Source organism: Manis javanica, chromosome 3 (assembly GCF_040802235.1).
Source record: "Manis javanica isolate MJ-LG chromosome 3, MJ_LKY, whole genome shotgun sequence".
NCBI lineage: Eukaryota > Metazoa > Chordata > Mammalia > Pholidota > Manidae > Manis > Manis javanica.
Genome location: NC_133158.1, coordinates 33,725,593 through 33,741,077, shown reverse-complemented (window position 1 = coordinate 33,741,077; position 15,485 = coordinate 33,725,593). Strand labels below are relative to the sequence as shown.

General features: G+C 46.5%; 1 protein-coding gene and 1 long non-coding RNA gene across 8 annotated transcripts in view; one reads left to right on the top strand and one right to left on the bottom strand.

Annotated features, from left to right (window-relative positions):
• The window catches only part of RBSN (rabenosyn, RAB effector), a 52,393-nt gene that overhangs the window by 20,387 nt on the left and 16,521 nt on the right, over positions 1 to 15,485 (bottom strand). For all 7 annotated transcript variants that reach the window (XM_017658166.3, XM_017658162.3, XM_073231076.1 and 4 more), the window contains 4 exons: positions 12,404 to 12,490; positions 11,414 to 11,516; positions 10,128 to 10,232; positions 6,031 to 9,493 (listed from right to left, as the gene is read on the bottom strand). In XM_017658166.3, coding sequence (XP_017513655.1) covers positions 8,372 to 9,493; positions 10,128 to 10,232; positions 11,414 to 11,516; positions 12,404 to 12,490 — 1,417 coding nt within the window. In that variant the 3' untranslated portion in view covers positions 6,031 to 8,371. The remainder of the gene's footprint in view (positions 1 to 6,030; positions 9,494 to 10,127; positions 10,233 to 11,413; positions 11,517 to 12,403; positions 12,491 to 15,485) is intronic.
• LOC118973448 (uncharacterized) lies at positions 52 to 991 on the top strand. Its single transcript, XR_005062794.2, has 2 exons — positions 52 to 415; positions 489 to 991. It is a non-coding gene; the product is annotated as an uncharacterized lncRNA (long non-coding RNA).

Genomic DNA, 15,485 nt, shown 5'->3' with positions numbered 1-15,485 from the left:
TGCACGGGCTCGTCTGCTTGGCTGTAGAGCACCCTCCTGGAAAGTTTAGGTTTTCAGGCGACTTACCTTGGGCTTACTCTCCTTACCCTCCTCGCCTACCCACGGGAAAATATTTTAAATAGGCTCAAGCTCAATCATTCAAACTACAAAATTATAGTAGGAATTACATCAGAAGTGAATTCAGAAGTGAATTCAGATATCAAGTCGGCCAATAACTTGCCATTCAATTTCAAATAACTCCGTTTTTCTCTCTTGACTTCTCATTTTAAAATGAAGGGTGTGAACTGCACCGGGCAGGTTGTGCCGAGTCGCTCCTCAGTGTTTCAGACCGGGAGGGTGCGCCCGGTACGGGGATGCGGTGACAGAAGTAACAGCTGCTTCCACTTGGTCTTCATAAGCGCAGCGCGGTTCTAAGGTTTGTGCATTATCTCATTTGATCTTTACAGTTGAAATTTTTAACACTGACTACAAAATCTGATTTGCGAAAGGAAAAGAAGTTTGGGATCTACCCCTTGACTGGTTCAGCCACTTAACAGCTCTGACCACAATTCTTCGTTAGCAATGGGTGGATATGAAATGCATTTCTGAAGTAGGCTGTGAAAATTGAGAAAGGGAAACCTCACTAACGTGGCATCGGGAGAGAAGGGGAAAGTTTATTACAGACCCCACAGAAGAATCCTCAACAGGAAGGAATCATCAATGACAGACCCCAGCAGGGGAAGATGGGCATTGCATCGCCTACAAGAAATTGCCTATTCCTGCAGCTCAGCCCAGGAGAGGCCACCACCCTGAACACACTTCCTTTGAGTGTTTGTTTCCTTTTACACAAAATGGACTTCCTTAAGAACAACCCCTCACAGCCTCCCCATTTTCCTTTATAACTTTCCTTTTTTTGTTGGACTTCGCTTGATTTTACATAGCTTGCACATACTGAATTGCAATTCTCTGCTGTTTCTGAATAAATCCATTTTTGCTGGTTAAACAAAACAAATCCTGACAATTTCATTTTTAAGGTTAACAACTTATTGATCTGAGAAAGTTTTTATCTCTGCTTTACTTCTGAAGGATAATTTCTTCATATACAGAATTTTAGGTTGGGGTTTTCTTTCAGCACTTCAAATAGTTCACTCTTATATGGTTTCTGAGGAGTCGTCAGCTGTAAACTTTGTTTCTCTATAGGTAAGATATTTTCTTTTTTTCTGGCTCCTTTCAAGATTTTGTCTTTGGTTTATAGTTTGAATAAGATATGTCTTGGTGTATATTTTTTCTATTTCCCCTACTTGATATTTATTTTAGGCTGAGCTCCTGGATCTGAGTTTTGGTGATTGTCATTAATTTTGGGAAGTTCTCAGTCATTATTATTTCAAATATTTCTTATAAACTCTCTCCTTTTTCTCCTTCTGGCATTCTAATTACGTATATTTTACATCTTTTGAAATTGTCCCATAGTTCTTGAATGTTTTATTTCCCCACTCCTTCCATGTTGTTTTCCCTTTGCATTTTAGTTAGGGATATTTCTTCAGATCTATCTTCAAGCTTATGATTATTTCCTTGACTGTGTTTAGTCTACTGATGAGCCCATCAAAGGCATTCTTCATTTCTGTTACAGTGGTTTTGATTTCTAGCATTTCCTTTTGACTATTTCTTAGAGTTCCTTATCTCTGCTTATGTTACCCATCCGGGCTTGCATTTTATTTTCTTTTACCATTGGACTCCCTAACATATTGATCACTTATTTCAAATATCCTGATAACTCCAACATCTATGTCATATCTGCATCTGGTTCTGATGCTTGTTGCATAAGACACATCAGCCTGTTTTTTTTCTTGCTTTTTACTTTAGCATGCTAGTAATTTTTTATTGAAGGTCAGACAGTATCAGCTATATTAAATAACAGGAACTGAGGTTAACAAGCTTCTAGCATGAGGATTTATGTTGCTCTGGCTAGCAGCTGAGCTGTGTTTGATGTTTGCTGTAGCTGGCAAAGGGTTCAAATTTCTCTATTGTCTTTGTTTTTTCCTCTCCTCCTGACTGTGGGCTTCCCTAGACATTCCTCCTCAGAAAGCCTGTGTCTTGAAGTTCTCTCAGCTGTGATCCACAGTTACACTGCAGCCCTGTTGGTGTGGTGGTACCATGTGGGGAAGGGAAACTTCTATATCTTATGATGCAACCTCAATATTTCAGGCCTTAGTTCTTGGTCTATGGCCTTCATAAGTGCTTGTTAATTCCTCCTCTGTGATATAATAATAAATAAATATTTAGTCTTTGTTCCTGGCTCCAGACCAGAATATTTAGTCTTTGTTCCTGGCTCCAGACCAGAACTCCTAAAACCATTGTTAATTTCCTTAATCATAGGAGCATCTTGTCATAATATTTGGGTTTGGTCCCCATTCCTGACATAGCTCTGGAGGGATACAGGTAAAAGGAGCATCTTTTATATTCATAACAAGCCCCTTTCAACCACACCAGAGTTTCCAAAATGACAAAGTGGACTTTTGGAAACCCCCTAGGGATGGGGGGCTGTTTGCCAGGAGAACCATGTGATTAGAGGGTTGAATTTCAACCCTACCCTCTCAACCTCTGACCTCCAAGGAGGAGAGAGGGGCTGGAGGCTGAGTTAACCACTAATAGCAATGATGTCTAGGTGTTGCATCATGATCACATGATGAAGTATCCATAAACATGCCCGTAACCAAAGTGGCTGGGAGAGCTTCTAGGTTGAACACATCAGTGATGGTGCTGGGAGAGTGATGTGCCCCTAGAGGGCACGGAGCTCTACACACTTCCCCCATACCTCACCCTATGAATGTCTCCCATCTGACTCTTCCTACATTGTATTCTTTTATAATAAACCAATAACCTAGTAAGTATGCTGTTTTCCTGAGTTCTGTGAGCTGTAATAGCAAATTATTGAGCCAAGGAAGGGTCGTGGGGACCCTAACTGATAGCCAGTTGGTTACAAGTACCAGAGTCCTGCATTTGTAATTGTCATCTGAAGTGAGGGGACAGTCTTGTGGGACTGAGCTCTTAACCTGTGGGCTCTGACATAAATTCCAGGTAACTGGTGTCAGAATTAAGTTAAACTGGGACACGCACTGTCAAAGAATTGATCAGTGTGAGAAAAAATCCACATATTTAGTGTCAGAAGGGTGTGGGTAGTGGAGTATATGGAAAAATGAGCTTTTGTTTACCTTTTGTCACATGTCTTACACCAAATGTGATTCCCACTCGTCCAACACCAAATGCGATGGTGTATTTTTCCCTACATATATGTATAACAATAACAATATCATACAAAGCAGTAATGGTAATGGTAATAATATAACTCCATTTGGATACCTGGACCCGATTCCAATGTGTGTATACGGGAGAGGGTCTTCCCACACATACTTACACCAAGCAATTCTCGAACACCAGCGGGGTGCTGGAGAACTCAACTCAATTCTGAGGCTATTTGCCCAGAGACAGCACCAGACTCCCAGGTTAAGGGCTCCATCCTACAAGACTCCATCCGCCATCCCCCACTCCAGATGCCGGTTGCAAGCCCCAGGCAGTTCCGTATACTTCTGACCTACCAGCTACAGATTGGAGGTACCCTCAACCTCCCCCTTAGGTTCGATTAATTTGCTATAGCAGCTCACAGAACTCAGGAAAACATGTTTACCAGTTTAATGAAGGATACTGTGAAGGATACAAGTTAACAGCCAGGTGAAGAGAGACAAAGGGCAAAGTCCCAAAGGAAGGAGCGTCTATCCTCACGGAGCTTGGGGCCTGGCTCAGTGGCATGTGGAGATGTTCTGGCTCCCCAAGCATAGGAGCTCTCTCCGACCAAGGAGCAGAATCCCACAGAGCAGAGAGTGAGAGAGCTCTTCTCATGGGTTTTGTGAGGGCTTCACTACATAGTCCTGACTAAATTACTGGCCATTGGCCAATCCAACCTCCAGCCCCTGCCCTTGCCTGGGGGTCCAAAAGTCTCTCATTAACATGACAAAACACCTGTTCCACCTTTAAGACTGCAGTGTTTTCAGGAACTTTGAAGACAAAATATACCTGGAAAAGACATACTTGGTCACATGAATGACCAAATATCTATTTTTTATAACCCATTATATCACACCTTCCTTCCATTTAGATGAGACAGGAAGCCTATAAGGGACTTGGGTGAAAGAAGGGCCTTCCCTAGGTGGGATTAGCCACTGGTAAGGCAGGTAAGCCGTTTGCCCCTTGGGAATGCTCCGAGTTTATTTTACAAAGAATACTCTTCCCCATCCCCTGCCAGAGGCACCAAGGGATCTTTCTCAGCAATCCACTGTGAAAACCAGGTGAGGTTCCTGGAGGCAATACCCATGAAAGTGTGGGGTGTCCCGCAGGCTGTGGTCTCCAGGACTTTCTCACTCCCATGCTGGACCACACTCAGCCTCCACTAGTTCATCAAAAGTGTTCCTACCAGCCATGGCTGAGTGGCTCCTGCTCCATGTTAAGCAGCTGTCAGTGGTGACTCTGGATTCACCTCTCTCTCCGGATTTTGAGGCTACAGTTTGCCCTGCAAACTTGGTTGTCTGACGGATCCAAGAAAAGTCATTGTTTGTTTTTTTCTGTCTAGTTTTTAACTGTTGTAGGACAAGAGTGACAACTTCTAAACTCTTTGCATGCCTGAGCGGAAACCAAAAGTCCTTTCTGAGATACTCTTAAAACTGCACCTGGCTACTGAAAAGTTTTAGGCAGAAAAGCTTTTGATTTTCAAGTCCACATAAGGTGTTTCTTAGGGATGAAATACACCATCCCACAACCGAAATGTGAGTGTCCATATATGAAGCAGGCCAGGGAAGCTTGGGTTTTAGAGTCAGACAGTTCCTGGGCTGAAGAGCCCCGGGCAAGCTTAACCTCACACTCATTTCTTCACCTGTACACTGGGTTGCTGGGAGGATTAAATGAGGTAATCCATGCACAATACTTAGCGTTCTCTCCTGCTCACAGTGAGCACTAAATATCATCCCCTCTTGGTTTAGTAATCTACAGAGGTCCTGGGGAGGGCTGTTTCAAAGGCCCGAATGACATCAGTATCAAAAACCCACTTAGCAACTCCCGACATCTTTGCCCACTGCCAGTTTCTGCTATGACAGCGCCAGACACATGCTTGAGCGCTCCCACCACACCTGATCAGATTGAGCCATCCTTGCTACTTAGGGCAGAGTCAGGCAGACAAGGCCTTAGATCCTCATTCCAGCACTGGCGTGTGACCCCAACCAGGCTAACCTTTCTCAACCTGTTTCTTCATCTGCCAGATGAATATGGCAGAGTTCCTACCCCATAGGCCTGCTGGTAGAGCAAAGTGAGGGAGGTGTGAAAATACAGCACAGTGTCTGGCACAAATGGCAGCCGTAAGGTTCCTCAACTTCTCTGAGCCTGTTTCTTCCAGTGTGTAATGGGATGGTGGATTGTAAAGGGTTTTTGCACTAGAGTGAAACAGTTCCTTTAATCCATCTGCAGGAATAACAAGGGATACAGGCAGAACTGGAACCCCATTTATCCCGTAAAGAGCCCAGGGACCTTTTATCCAGAGGCCTTAACCACACAAGTAACCCAGGAGCTGGGGCTTTCTTCTGATACTCAGAGGGTCATTAAGGAAGGGGTATGGGGATGTTATCTGGTGATCCACTCTTGCAGCATGTGTGTACACACAACCACTAATATGTTTTAAAAAAAGGTTCCATTACAAGGCCCCAGAGCAGTACATGCAAACCAGTGACCTTCAAACTATCCGTCACTGTCTGATTACATGCACAATCTGCTATCACAGTCCATGACCTATTAAGAGACCAGTTCTTACGTTCTTACGTTGAGTCCCATCACCTAACTACGCCAATGTCCAACCCACCACATGGTTCCCAGTGACTCAAGAGGTACATTTTAGCATTGGAACAGCAAAGACATCATGAGCTGCAAGCAAAATGAATAGGTATCCTTAGTGTATTAGACAGGGAAAATACAACCAAGACATACAAAGGAAAAGCCAACTTCATTTGGTACCTGAATCCCCAAGGTCTCTTCCTCACATGATCTATGTGGAGGGAGATCTGCCAGGGCCAGATAAAGAACTTGCTCATTTTCTGGTGAGACGAAGCTGTGTGCCTTGAAGGACTGCAGGAAGGGTGAGATATTCACATGAGGTAAGAACTTGACATTGTTGCAATTCATGGGCCATCTTTTACCTGACGTTAACCTATCTCTGTGATCCAGCTTTGTGCCTGGGTGAATTCCAGGAAATGGTATTGTGGAGGTTAGAGAATCCTACCGCCTGTCATGTGTACAATTATAGAATATAGCCATGGAAGAATTAAATGGAAGAGTTCATGGAAGACTACACCCACAGAAGCGTTCAATCACATCAGAGGGTTTCAATTTGGGTTAGTATATTTAGTGATTTTTTTTAAGTTTTAAAAAATGTTTCTTATATGTGTGGTTCTTAATGCTCTCAGTTACTTACAGATTGCTACCTGGGGTTGATTTTAGAGAAAGAGGATGTTAAGTAAACCAGTCTCCAAATCACGAGCTAATTAAGATAGATACTCTCATAAGAAAAGTACTTATGATGGACAGCAGCATTTAGCTTCTGGAACAACCTGCTTTTTGGTGCAGGGAATGCCTTCCTCTTTAGTCAGAGAGAAAAGACAGGCTGGGCAGGGGGTGGCATGCCAGCCAGCCATGAAACCCTCCTGGGTAATAACAGCACAAAGGGCATGGGCCTCAAGGAAGAAGAGGGGCCGGGACCAGGCAACATTTTAGGCATTGAGCTGACAACCTTTTAAAACCTCCGTGACAATCAGCAGGATTGGTAACTGCCTGACACGGGAACCCACTCATCCTTTGTGAAACAGAACCCCAATGCCAATGGTCCTCCACAAAGCCTCCACCCACTCCCCATCCCCACACCCCAATACAGGACCTTATCAGTCAGCCCAAAGATCTGACAGGTGCTAAGCAAATGTAAATAGTGTCAACACAAATACAGATTACTTCAACACTACAATGTTTTTCTGACATTCCCAGGATCAACAGGGTTCTTCCCAGAATGTAACAAAATGAATTTCAGCTCTCAGACCAGTAACCAGTGTGGGTGTGACCCCCCACGTTGCGTAAGGGGTATAAAGTGACTAGTGGCCAGGTATTGTTCATTAATCAACAAGTGTAGCTGTAGGGACTCTACCTAGAGCTGAGCACACTTGGGTGTCATGATGTCAAAGTCAGTTAAGGGTTATGTTTCTGTAAACCAAAGCACCAGAGCTAAATTAACAATTTCCCTTTATGCCCTTAACTGGTGAAGAGTTCAAGGACTGAGACACTATCAGAACGATCCTGCATTGTGCCTCTTCAGACATTTCCCTTTCTTGGTACTAAACATTGGTAAGAAAATATCTCACCAGTGTCCCAGGTTAGGACAGGATGAACCAACAGGGAAGGAAGCTGATCAATTAGTTTTGTAAATTATCTTCTGACTGAGGGAAGTTTCCACTCTCCTGACTCCTGATCACCAATTCCTAAATGATAGACTAGGCTCTCTGAAAAAGCCCAGGTCAGAATAATTTTGACAAAGCTCTAGAGGGAGGTTTCTCCAGAGACAATCACTCCATCGGTTGTTTGTTTCCAACAGAGTGCCATCTGGGTAGATGTACCCCAAATAATGCTACCCCCTCAACCAGTCAGCCACTCCTTTTTTCTAAAAAGCTCATGATCAGACTCACAGTGATACACCTGCACTGGGAGTTCAACTTCCTGAAAGAGAAAAACAAGGACTTAAGCTGAGGGGGAAACAGACTGGTGAAACCTCACCCCCGTCACCCTCTCTTTAAAAGAGGTGCTGGGCTCTCCTAGGTCTAAACTTCTTACCTCCCCGATGGCTGCATAGGGTGGAACGTGCCACACAGGGTGGAGAAGGCCCCAGGGGAAAGGAACCCATAGAAGTCTGGGACAGACTGCCAGAGCAGGGTAAGGCTGAAAGGACCCCATCTTGTCTGTCTTGGTGAAAGGAAGGGCACTTTCTAAGGCTGCCCCATAATACTGCATAATGGCCAAGCACTAGGCAGGAGCCAACGCACCCTTAAGGGGGTGGCAGTCGTTTGAGAACTGCATTTAGTTTTATCACTGTAGTGAAAATTTCAAGTCCTTTCCAAAGGGAAAACCCAATTTAAAAAAACAAACAGGAAGAACGGCAAATAAATGCTGGTGCTCCCTGTTCTCGTTACCATTGAAATATTCAGCTATAGTGGGAAACCCTGGAGTGTGCGCACCACTGCGGCTCCCTGCCGGGTCAGGGCCAACTCATCCACCTGCCCAGCCCTGCCTCCTGCCGCAGCCCGCAGGCCGCCCGCCCTCAGTCAGCGCCCTGCTGCTTGGCCAGAGCGCGCTTCAGCTCCCTCAGGTTCTCCGTCAGCACCTCCACCTCGTCCAGGCGGCCGCACTGCTTCGCATCAAAGATGTACGCCTTGATGTTGTCGATCTGCTGCAGGAGGAGCTCCTCCTCGATGGGCCCCTCGGCCTCTGGCACTGCGTCACTGTCCGTCTCGAAGGGGTTGGTGCAGGGGGCATCCTCGAAGGGGTTGCCAGGAACCGGGGGGCTTGCGGGCCTCTGGTGAGGCTGCTCATCGTCCTCGTCGAAGGGGTTGGGTGCCGGGCTGCCCGGGCTAGCGAAAGGGTTCCCTGCCACAGCCACGGCCGCCTCCGCCTCCTCGAAAGGATTGTACTCTCTGAGGGCGCGGGCAGAAGGGCGGCAGGCAGGCTCTGCGGCAGGGGGGCTGGGGGGTGCTTCCTCCTCAAAGGGGTTGAAGGAGGGCACGGCATTCTGCTGTGAGCCAGGGCCTGGGGGCAGGGAGTCCTGGCCAGGGGCCGGGGGCCCAGACCACAATGGCACGGGCTCCAGGGCTGTGCTGGGGGAAGGCATCTCGGGAGCCGCGCTGCTCCAATCTGGCGAAGAGCTGAGACCCGCAGCATGGGCAGGGTGGGAGCGGGGCTCTCGGCCGGGCTCCAGCTGAAAAGGCCGCACCTCTCGGAAGTCCAGGGACCGCGTCCGCGTGTGCAGGGACGCCGCCCGGAACTGCTCCCTCTCCCGTTCCCACTCGCGTTCACACAGCATCTGCAGCTGTTCCTGCTGCAGGGCCTCCTCCTCGGCCTGCCTCCGGGACAGCTCCAAGGCCTTCTCCGTCTGCTGCTGGTCATACTCGTCCTGCAGCTGCCGCAGGTTCTCCTGCAGGGTGCGCACCTCATCTGTGCGGCCGGCCGCCCGGGCCTGCCTGATGAACGACGTGATGTTGCGGATCTGCTGCAGCAGGGGATCCGAGTCTTCGCTCTGCCCCTGCCCTCCCGAAAGCGGGAGCCAGCCCTCGGCCTTCCTCACGGGGCCAGGGCCCCCACGAAGGGCCGCCACCTCCCCGTTGGCCGCCCGCGGGGCCGTGTGGCTCCGCCTTTCCTCGAGCCTTCGCTGGGCCTCCAGGGCAGCCTGGGGAGACACCAAAGCCAAACAGAGCAAACTCACCAGGCCGGCGGTGGCGGCCACGGTGGCCACAACACCCGCCACGCCCCCTGCTGGGGAAACTCCCATCGTCCCGCTCCGGACTGAAAGCCAAATCATGATTTTTTTCCTAGTGGGAGAGGAGGGGCAGACTTTTCATCATCTTCAAAAATAATGAGTAATAGTAAGTAAAGGGCTAAGATTTTCTCAATTTTAGATTCACTGGCCATTCACTTGTCTTAAACCTCTGAGGTCTAGTACAACTCAACTACACCAGAATCTCACAACACAGCAGGGAATACACATTATTTTCTATTTAATACTGCATATTCCAAAGTGTTCTATGAACAACTCCCTGGTGTCTGGATTCTCTGCAACCTGTACTAGAGGGAAAAGTGCCAGTCTCTACGATAAAACCTCTGAAAGAAAAATAGACCTGGGAGAAAACAAATACCTCTTTGGTGTCTACAGATTAAAATGAGGTCAGAACAGAACTGAAGACAAATGCAAACTGGATGGCGTGGGAGGTTCTGATTTACCACGGCCTCCCAGGACCCCCTGGTGTCTGGGGGGAGGAAACCGCAGGGAGGAAGCCAGCCCCTAGCGTCCCCACTTCACCCACCTGTCTCTCCAGGATCCTCTTCCTCTCCATTTCCTGCTTCCTTTTCTTTTTCAGTTCCTCAAACTGTTCTTTAGTTGGCAGTGACATCAAACCAAGCAGCTTTTCCTGTAGGGAGTCACAATTTTACACCTAAATCCTTTTAGGAGAAAAATGAACCCTAAGCCCTATATGGTGAGGGTCCACCCAAGCTAAGCCACTCCACCCCCCCTCGGTGACTCACATTAACAGCAAGAAAGGACCTAACTTTACATCAGGCCAGAGAGTCAGCTTCCAGATGGGCTGCCTTTTCCTTATGTAATGATCAACACTAGATATCCCAGTTAGTCACCTTCTCAATGAAGCTTCCCCCCACCACCCATCTAAATTTGTAAGCCTCCATTCACAAGTTCTCACCATCTTATAAGTTATATATTTCAGTTGGTTCTTGTCTGTCCCCCATCTCTAGAGTATAAACTTTATGAGAAAAGGAATGTTTGTCTTTCTGCTCACGGCAGAATACCCAGTGCCTAGAGGACTGCCTGGTACCTAGAAGGTACTCCCAAAGTGAGCACTGAATAGAGTCATTAATCAAAAGGAGAAAGGGTCTAATTCTCTGCAGGACAGTGTCGGAAAGCTAACGCCTAGCTCTCCCTGCCGTGGTGCCCCAAAGGTGGTAAACTGTGGCTCTCACAGGCGCTTTCTAAAGTAGAAACAACTCAGACCTCACCACTGACTTTCAGTCTGCCCTTGAACAACTGGCTGTTTCCTCCCAACCAATGGCCAGTTAGAGTCCCTTAGGAGCTTAGCCCAAGGAAGAAATGTTATGTACAAGTTGGCATCATCAGGCAATACTCAAAACAGCCAAAAAATGGGAATCTAACAAATGCCTGCTGAAAGAGGATGGTTAAGTAAGGATGGTGTATATAAAGTAGCATACTGGAGCCATTCAAATGACAGTTATTTGAGGACTCTGTAAAAAAAAGTGCTTATGATATGAAATTCAGTGATAAAAAGAAAGACATAAATGTACAATATTCAATAATAATAATTACTTTATATAACACATGCACATCAAGAAAAAAAGGAAGACTACCAGAATGATGCATCATGGTACTGGGGACAGAGAATTAACAATTTTTACTTTTCTTTGAAACCCAGGTTATCTGGCCTAGTGCACTTACAATTTTTAAAAATAATAAACGTACAAACAGAAAATATACAAGCCTTTAGTACAGTGTGCCTCCTGTGAGGTAGTAGAGCAGGGAAGGCAAGTGTGATATTTCTGCTACCCCAGGATATAGCTTTACCTGCACAAAAAGTGTGGCTGAGTATCTGATCATCTTCTGCAGCCGCGTGCTGTTTGGATGTGGAGGAGGGTCCTGGTTCAAGCCTAAGGTTAGGATCTTCTTACTGAATTGGAACAAATGTATCAATTAACGGGTGCTGCCAGCCCCAGAAACAAGGCTGCAAAGTCTCCAAGGGCCATGTTTTCATGCCAGGAAGATTTGTGGAAGAGTCGGGTTAGCAACTACACTGGTGTCCTTGAAGGCAAAGCCTGTCCCTTACCCTTTGGTTGTATCCACGGCCCCTGATGTAGAACAGGGTGCATAACAAACACTCAGCCACTGAGGGACTGATCACATGCACAGGACTGGCTTCATGTCAGTGACCTGTGCTTGGTTTAATATCCTACTATCACTCCATATCAATAATTCTGAACAAGGGACCTGCATTTTCACCTTGCACCAAGCCCAACAAGGTTATGTAGTCAGTCCTGCATTTATGGACAGACCAGGATTCCTCATCCCAGTTCTCTCTCTGAATCACTGTACTTCTTCCACTTCAAAGGGCTGATTTAACTCTATTGGCTGGCCAGTCCACGGTTAAAAAGCAACTGCTGAACTGAAGAAAGATTGTGGGTTTCTGTCCTGACTCCACCACTCTCACTAGCTGTGGTTCATTTTCTCAACTATAAAATGGGGCTGTGAATCCCTATCTCATGGCACAGCTTTGGTAGAACAAATGAGCTATTCTCTGGAAATATCCAGTGGCTGCTGCACAACTAGTGTCAGTAATCAGTTCCTATTCCTTTAATAATAATGAATATTAGAAATCCTTAACCAAAAGTTACCAAGATATGTTGAGTGCCAGAGCTGGCACCTACTCTGCCCCCTCTTTACACATACCCAGTCACCAGGACCCTGGGAAAGATCAGGTGTGATAACCACCTACCATTCATTAAAATAGCACCTCCTCTACTCCAGGTGACAGGAAAGACATCGCCTGACAGACCTTACCTTAAAGCGTCTATTAGCTCATACACTTTCTGCACCTCCATCCGCACGTCATTGGCATGTTCCAGGTTGTAGGTTGTCTCCCCGGCACTAAGGAGGAATCATGGAGACGTTTGAGCTAAGTTCCACTGAGCTGACTGGACAGTGTAGTATAGAAGGACTCCAAAGGTTTGAGGCCTCATAAAGGGAGACCTTTAATAAAGGTTAATTCTCTCCAAGTGCTATTATTTCAGACCCTTGTATGTAATGCAATGTTCATCCCACTTCAAAATATAAGCACTAACCCATTGAAAGCTGCTTTGAATATGTAGATATCACAGGGACAGATAATACCCAGGCCTCTGAGGATTAGGTCTGAAGACCATTACCAAAATAAATGTGACTGAATCCATGTCAGCCTACCTTGACTGAATCCATGTCAGCCTACCTTCCCCAAACAACTTCACTATATCCAAAAAGATGAAGTGGTTTACTAACCGACTTGGCTACACTAGAATCAGAGTGGAAAGCACTTGGCTTTTCTCACTCAAAGACTACCCAGGGAGAAGAGAAGCAACGGGAGAGCTGACCAGGGAATCCCCAGCAGCAAGCAGTATCTGGCATGGCATCGTGCCAACTGCCCTGTTCTCCTGGGTCTCACAAACACCTGCTTCCGACCCGAGAAAAGTGCCTGGACCCCAAATCAAGAAAGGAGAGAATAACTCTGCCCAGGGAGGAGCAGGGGACACCAGGGAAGGCCAGAGGTGGCTTAACTGCAGTCTCGGAGGAATGACAACAGTTACTGTGGGATCTTAGAACTGGTCTGTCACCCCACCAGAGGGCCAATCTCAAGCACAGTGAATGTGGCTTTTCATTGCTGTGTCCTCAGTAACTAGCACATGGGCCAAGCTTAAGCAATGTTTACTGAGAAAAGAAACATTTCAGAAGATCGCAGCTATTAATCCATCCTCAGCAATAGCCACTCAGCAACCTTTCTGAGGGAGCAGCAATTTAAGTTAAATAAGCAGAAAGGACTGCTGGCTGCACTTCCCTGTTTTACCATCTGTAAGACAGTCCTAGCTGGAAAAACACTGGCGTGAGCTAAAATTAAAAAATTCAATAAAGTTGTTTCATCTTTCTACATAGGTACAAAAAGAACATCAGACCAGAATTAAGAATTCTTGGGCTTTGTCTCGGTATCTCCAGGTCATATAGAAAATCACAAGGTTAGCCCAAATCTGAATCACTCCCTCTGGTCTCAGTCATGTCAAACCAATTGTATTTGCCTCAGCTCACCTATCATTCCTGGAGTTCACTCTGTGCTCACTTAGGTATGTATGGCCTGTGCTCCCACGACAGTGAAGCTCCATGAGAGGAGACACTGTTCACTGCTGCAGCCCCAGCACCCAGGATATGTGTGGCATGCAGCTAGCATTCAATAAACACCTGTCAAATGAATAAGAGGGTGAAATGTGCTTAAAGCCCTTTAGAATCTGCCTGTGCGAAGGAACAGGAGTTGGACATCGGAAGCATGCTTATCAATGACAGCTTCCCTGCAGGCAACAGAGGCCCATTTTCCCACAGTTGTGTTTGGGGCACAGAGAAAAAAACAGACACACAAAACCCAAAACCAAAGTCAACAGGATACAGGGAGAGGAGCCCCTTGGTAATAATGTCATGAGGAAATCACTGAGCACCAGCTCCAATCGCCAGGAATACAGCTCTGCTGGCTGGTGTTCAGGGAGAAGGCAGTCCTGCTGTAAACGCAAACAAATGAGCAGGGCTGGGAAGAAGGGGTGTAAATTCTGGGGAGGAAAAGAGCATGAGACGGGGCTCCAAGCCAAGGATTCTCCATTCAGGAAGGTGTATATCCATATGTATCACCTAGGTACTACTCCCTCCAACCTGCTCACAGGGAGGCCAGCAGGCTCACTGACAATATTATTGCTCAGTGAACCACAGGTAGAGAAGAAACATGGCCTTCCCTGCTGGTCCTCAGAGCCAGTGCTCCTGGAATGGAAGAGGAAGACTAGGGCCTCAGAGGTGCAAACATAAGGGAGGAGGGGCCAGGACAGTGTGGCTGAGAGGTTGGAGAAATAGTGTTCCCTCCCGTTTCACAGTCTGCTGCCCAGGGGCCAACCAACCATCTAGCTGTTAGGACACGGAGGAAAGGGAGTGGGATCTATAGTGGTCTTCCTGCCATTTTTCTATTCCCTTCCTACCTCTTTTCCCCTCCCTGTGGGCTGGGAAACAACGGGGTAGGGAACAAGCAATGGAAGAAGAGCCCCAAAGTGACAGGAGAGGCAGGGAGAAATGCAGGGGATGGGGGCCTTTTGCCACAAACCAACCAGGGTTAGCCATTCATGCTTTGTTAGTCAGACATTTACAGGTTCAAAAGTCAGGAAACTCCGTAAGGACCATGTAAACAACAAATTAATTTTCTTTCCATGTGAGACCCTCAAAATGCACTTAGAACATGGTCATTGACATCATGAAGGAAAACTCAAGCTTTGCTTTTTGAAGACAATATAAATATGGCCACAGTACCTGTGCAAATGGAAATATACTCTTGTTCTAAACAAAGTACATCTAATACCACGTGCATCACTAGAGAAGTGGCAGGTGGGCAACACAGGCTTAAGATGAAGCCAGAAAATCCTCAAACCGAGGGCATTCAATACCATAATTTATTTTTCTTTGCGGGTTGGGAAAATATTGCTGGGATCTGATTCTAAGAGTAGCACCTCAAACTCTACCTCACATGTCACTCATCTACAGGAGTGATGCTCTTAAGAAAGCATCAGCACATTTTTTCCATGAAGAGCCAGATAAGAAATATTTTCAGCTTTGCAGACCAGACAGTATCTGTCACAACTACTCAAATCTGCTGCTGTGGTGCAAAAGCAGCTACAAGGGTAATCCGACACATGGGACTGGCCGTGCTCCTGTAAAGCTGCGTTCATAAAAACAACCTGCACCAACAAGGGTTGTAGAGGATGTGAAGAAACTGAACCCTCGGATGTTGCTGATAGGAATGTGAAGTGGTGCAGTCATATTGGAAAACAGTCTGGGAGCTCCTCAAAAACCTAAACACAGAGTTACCATA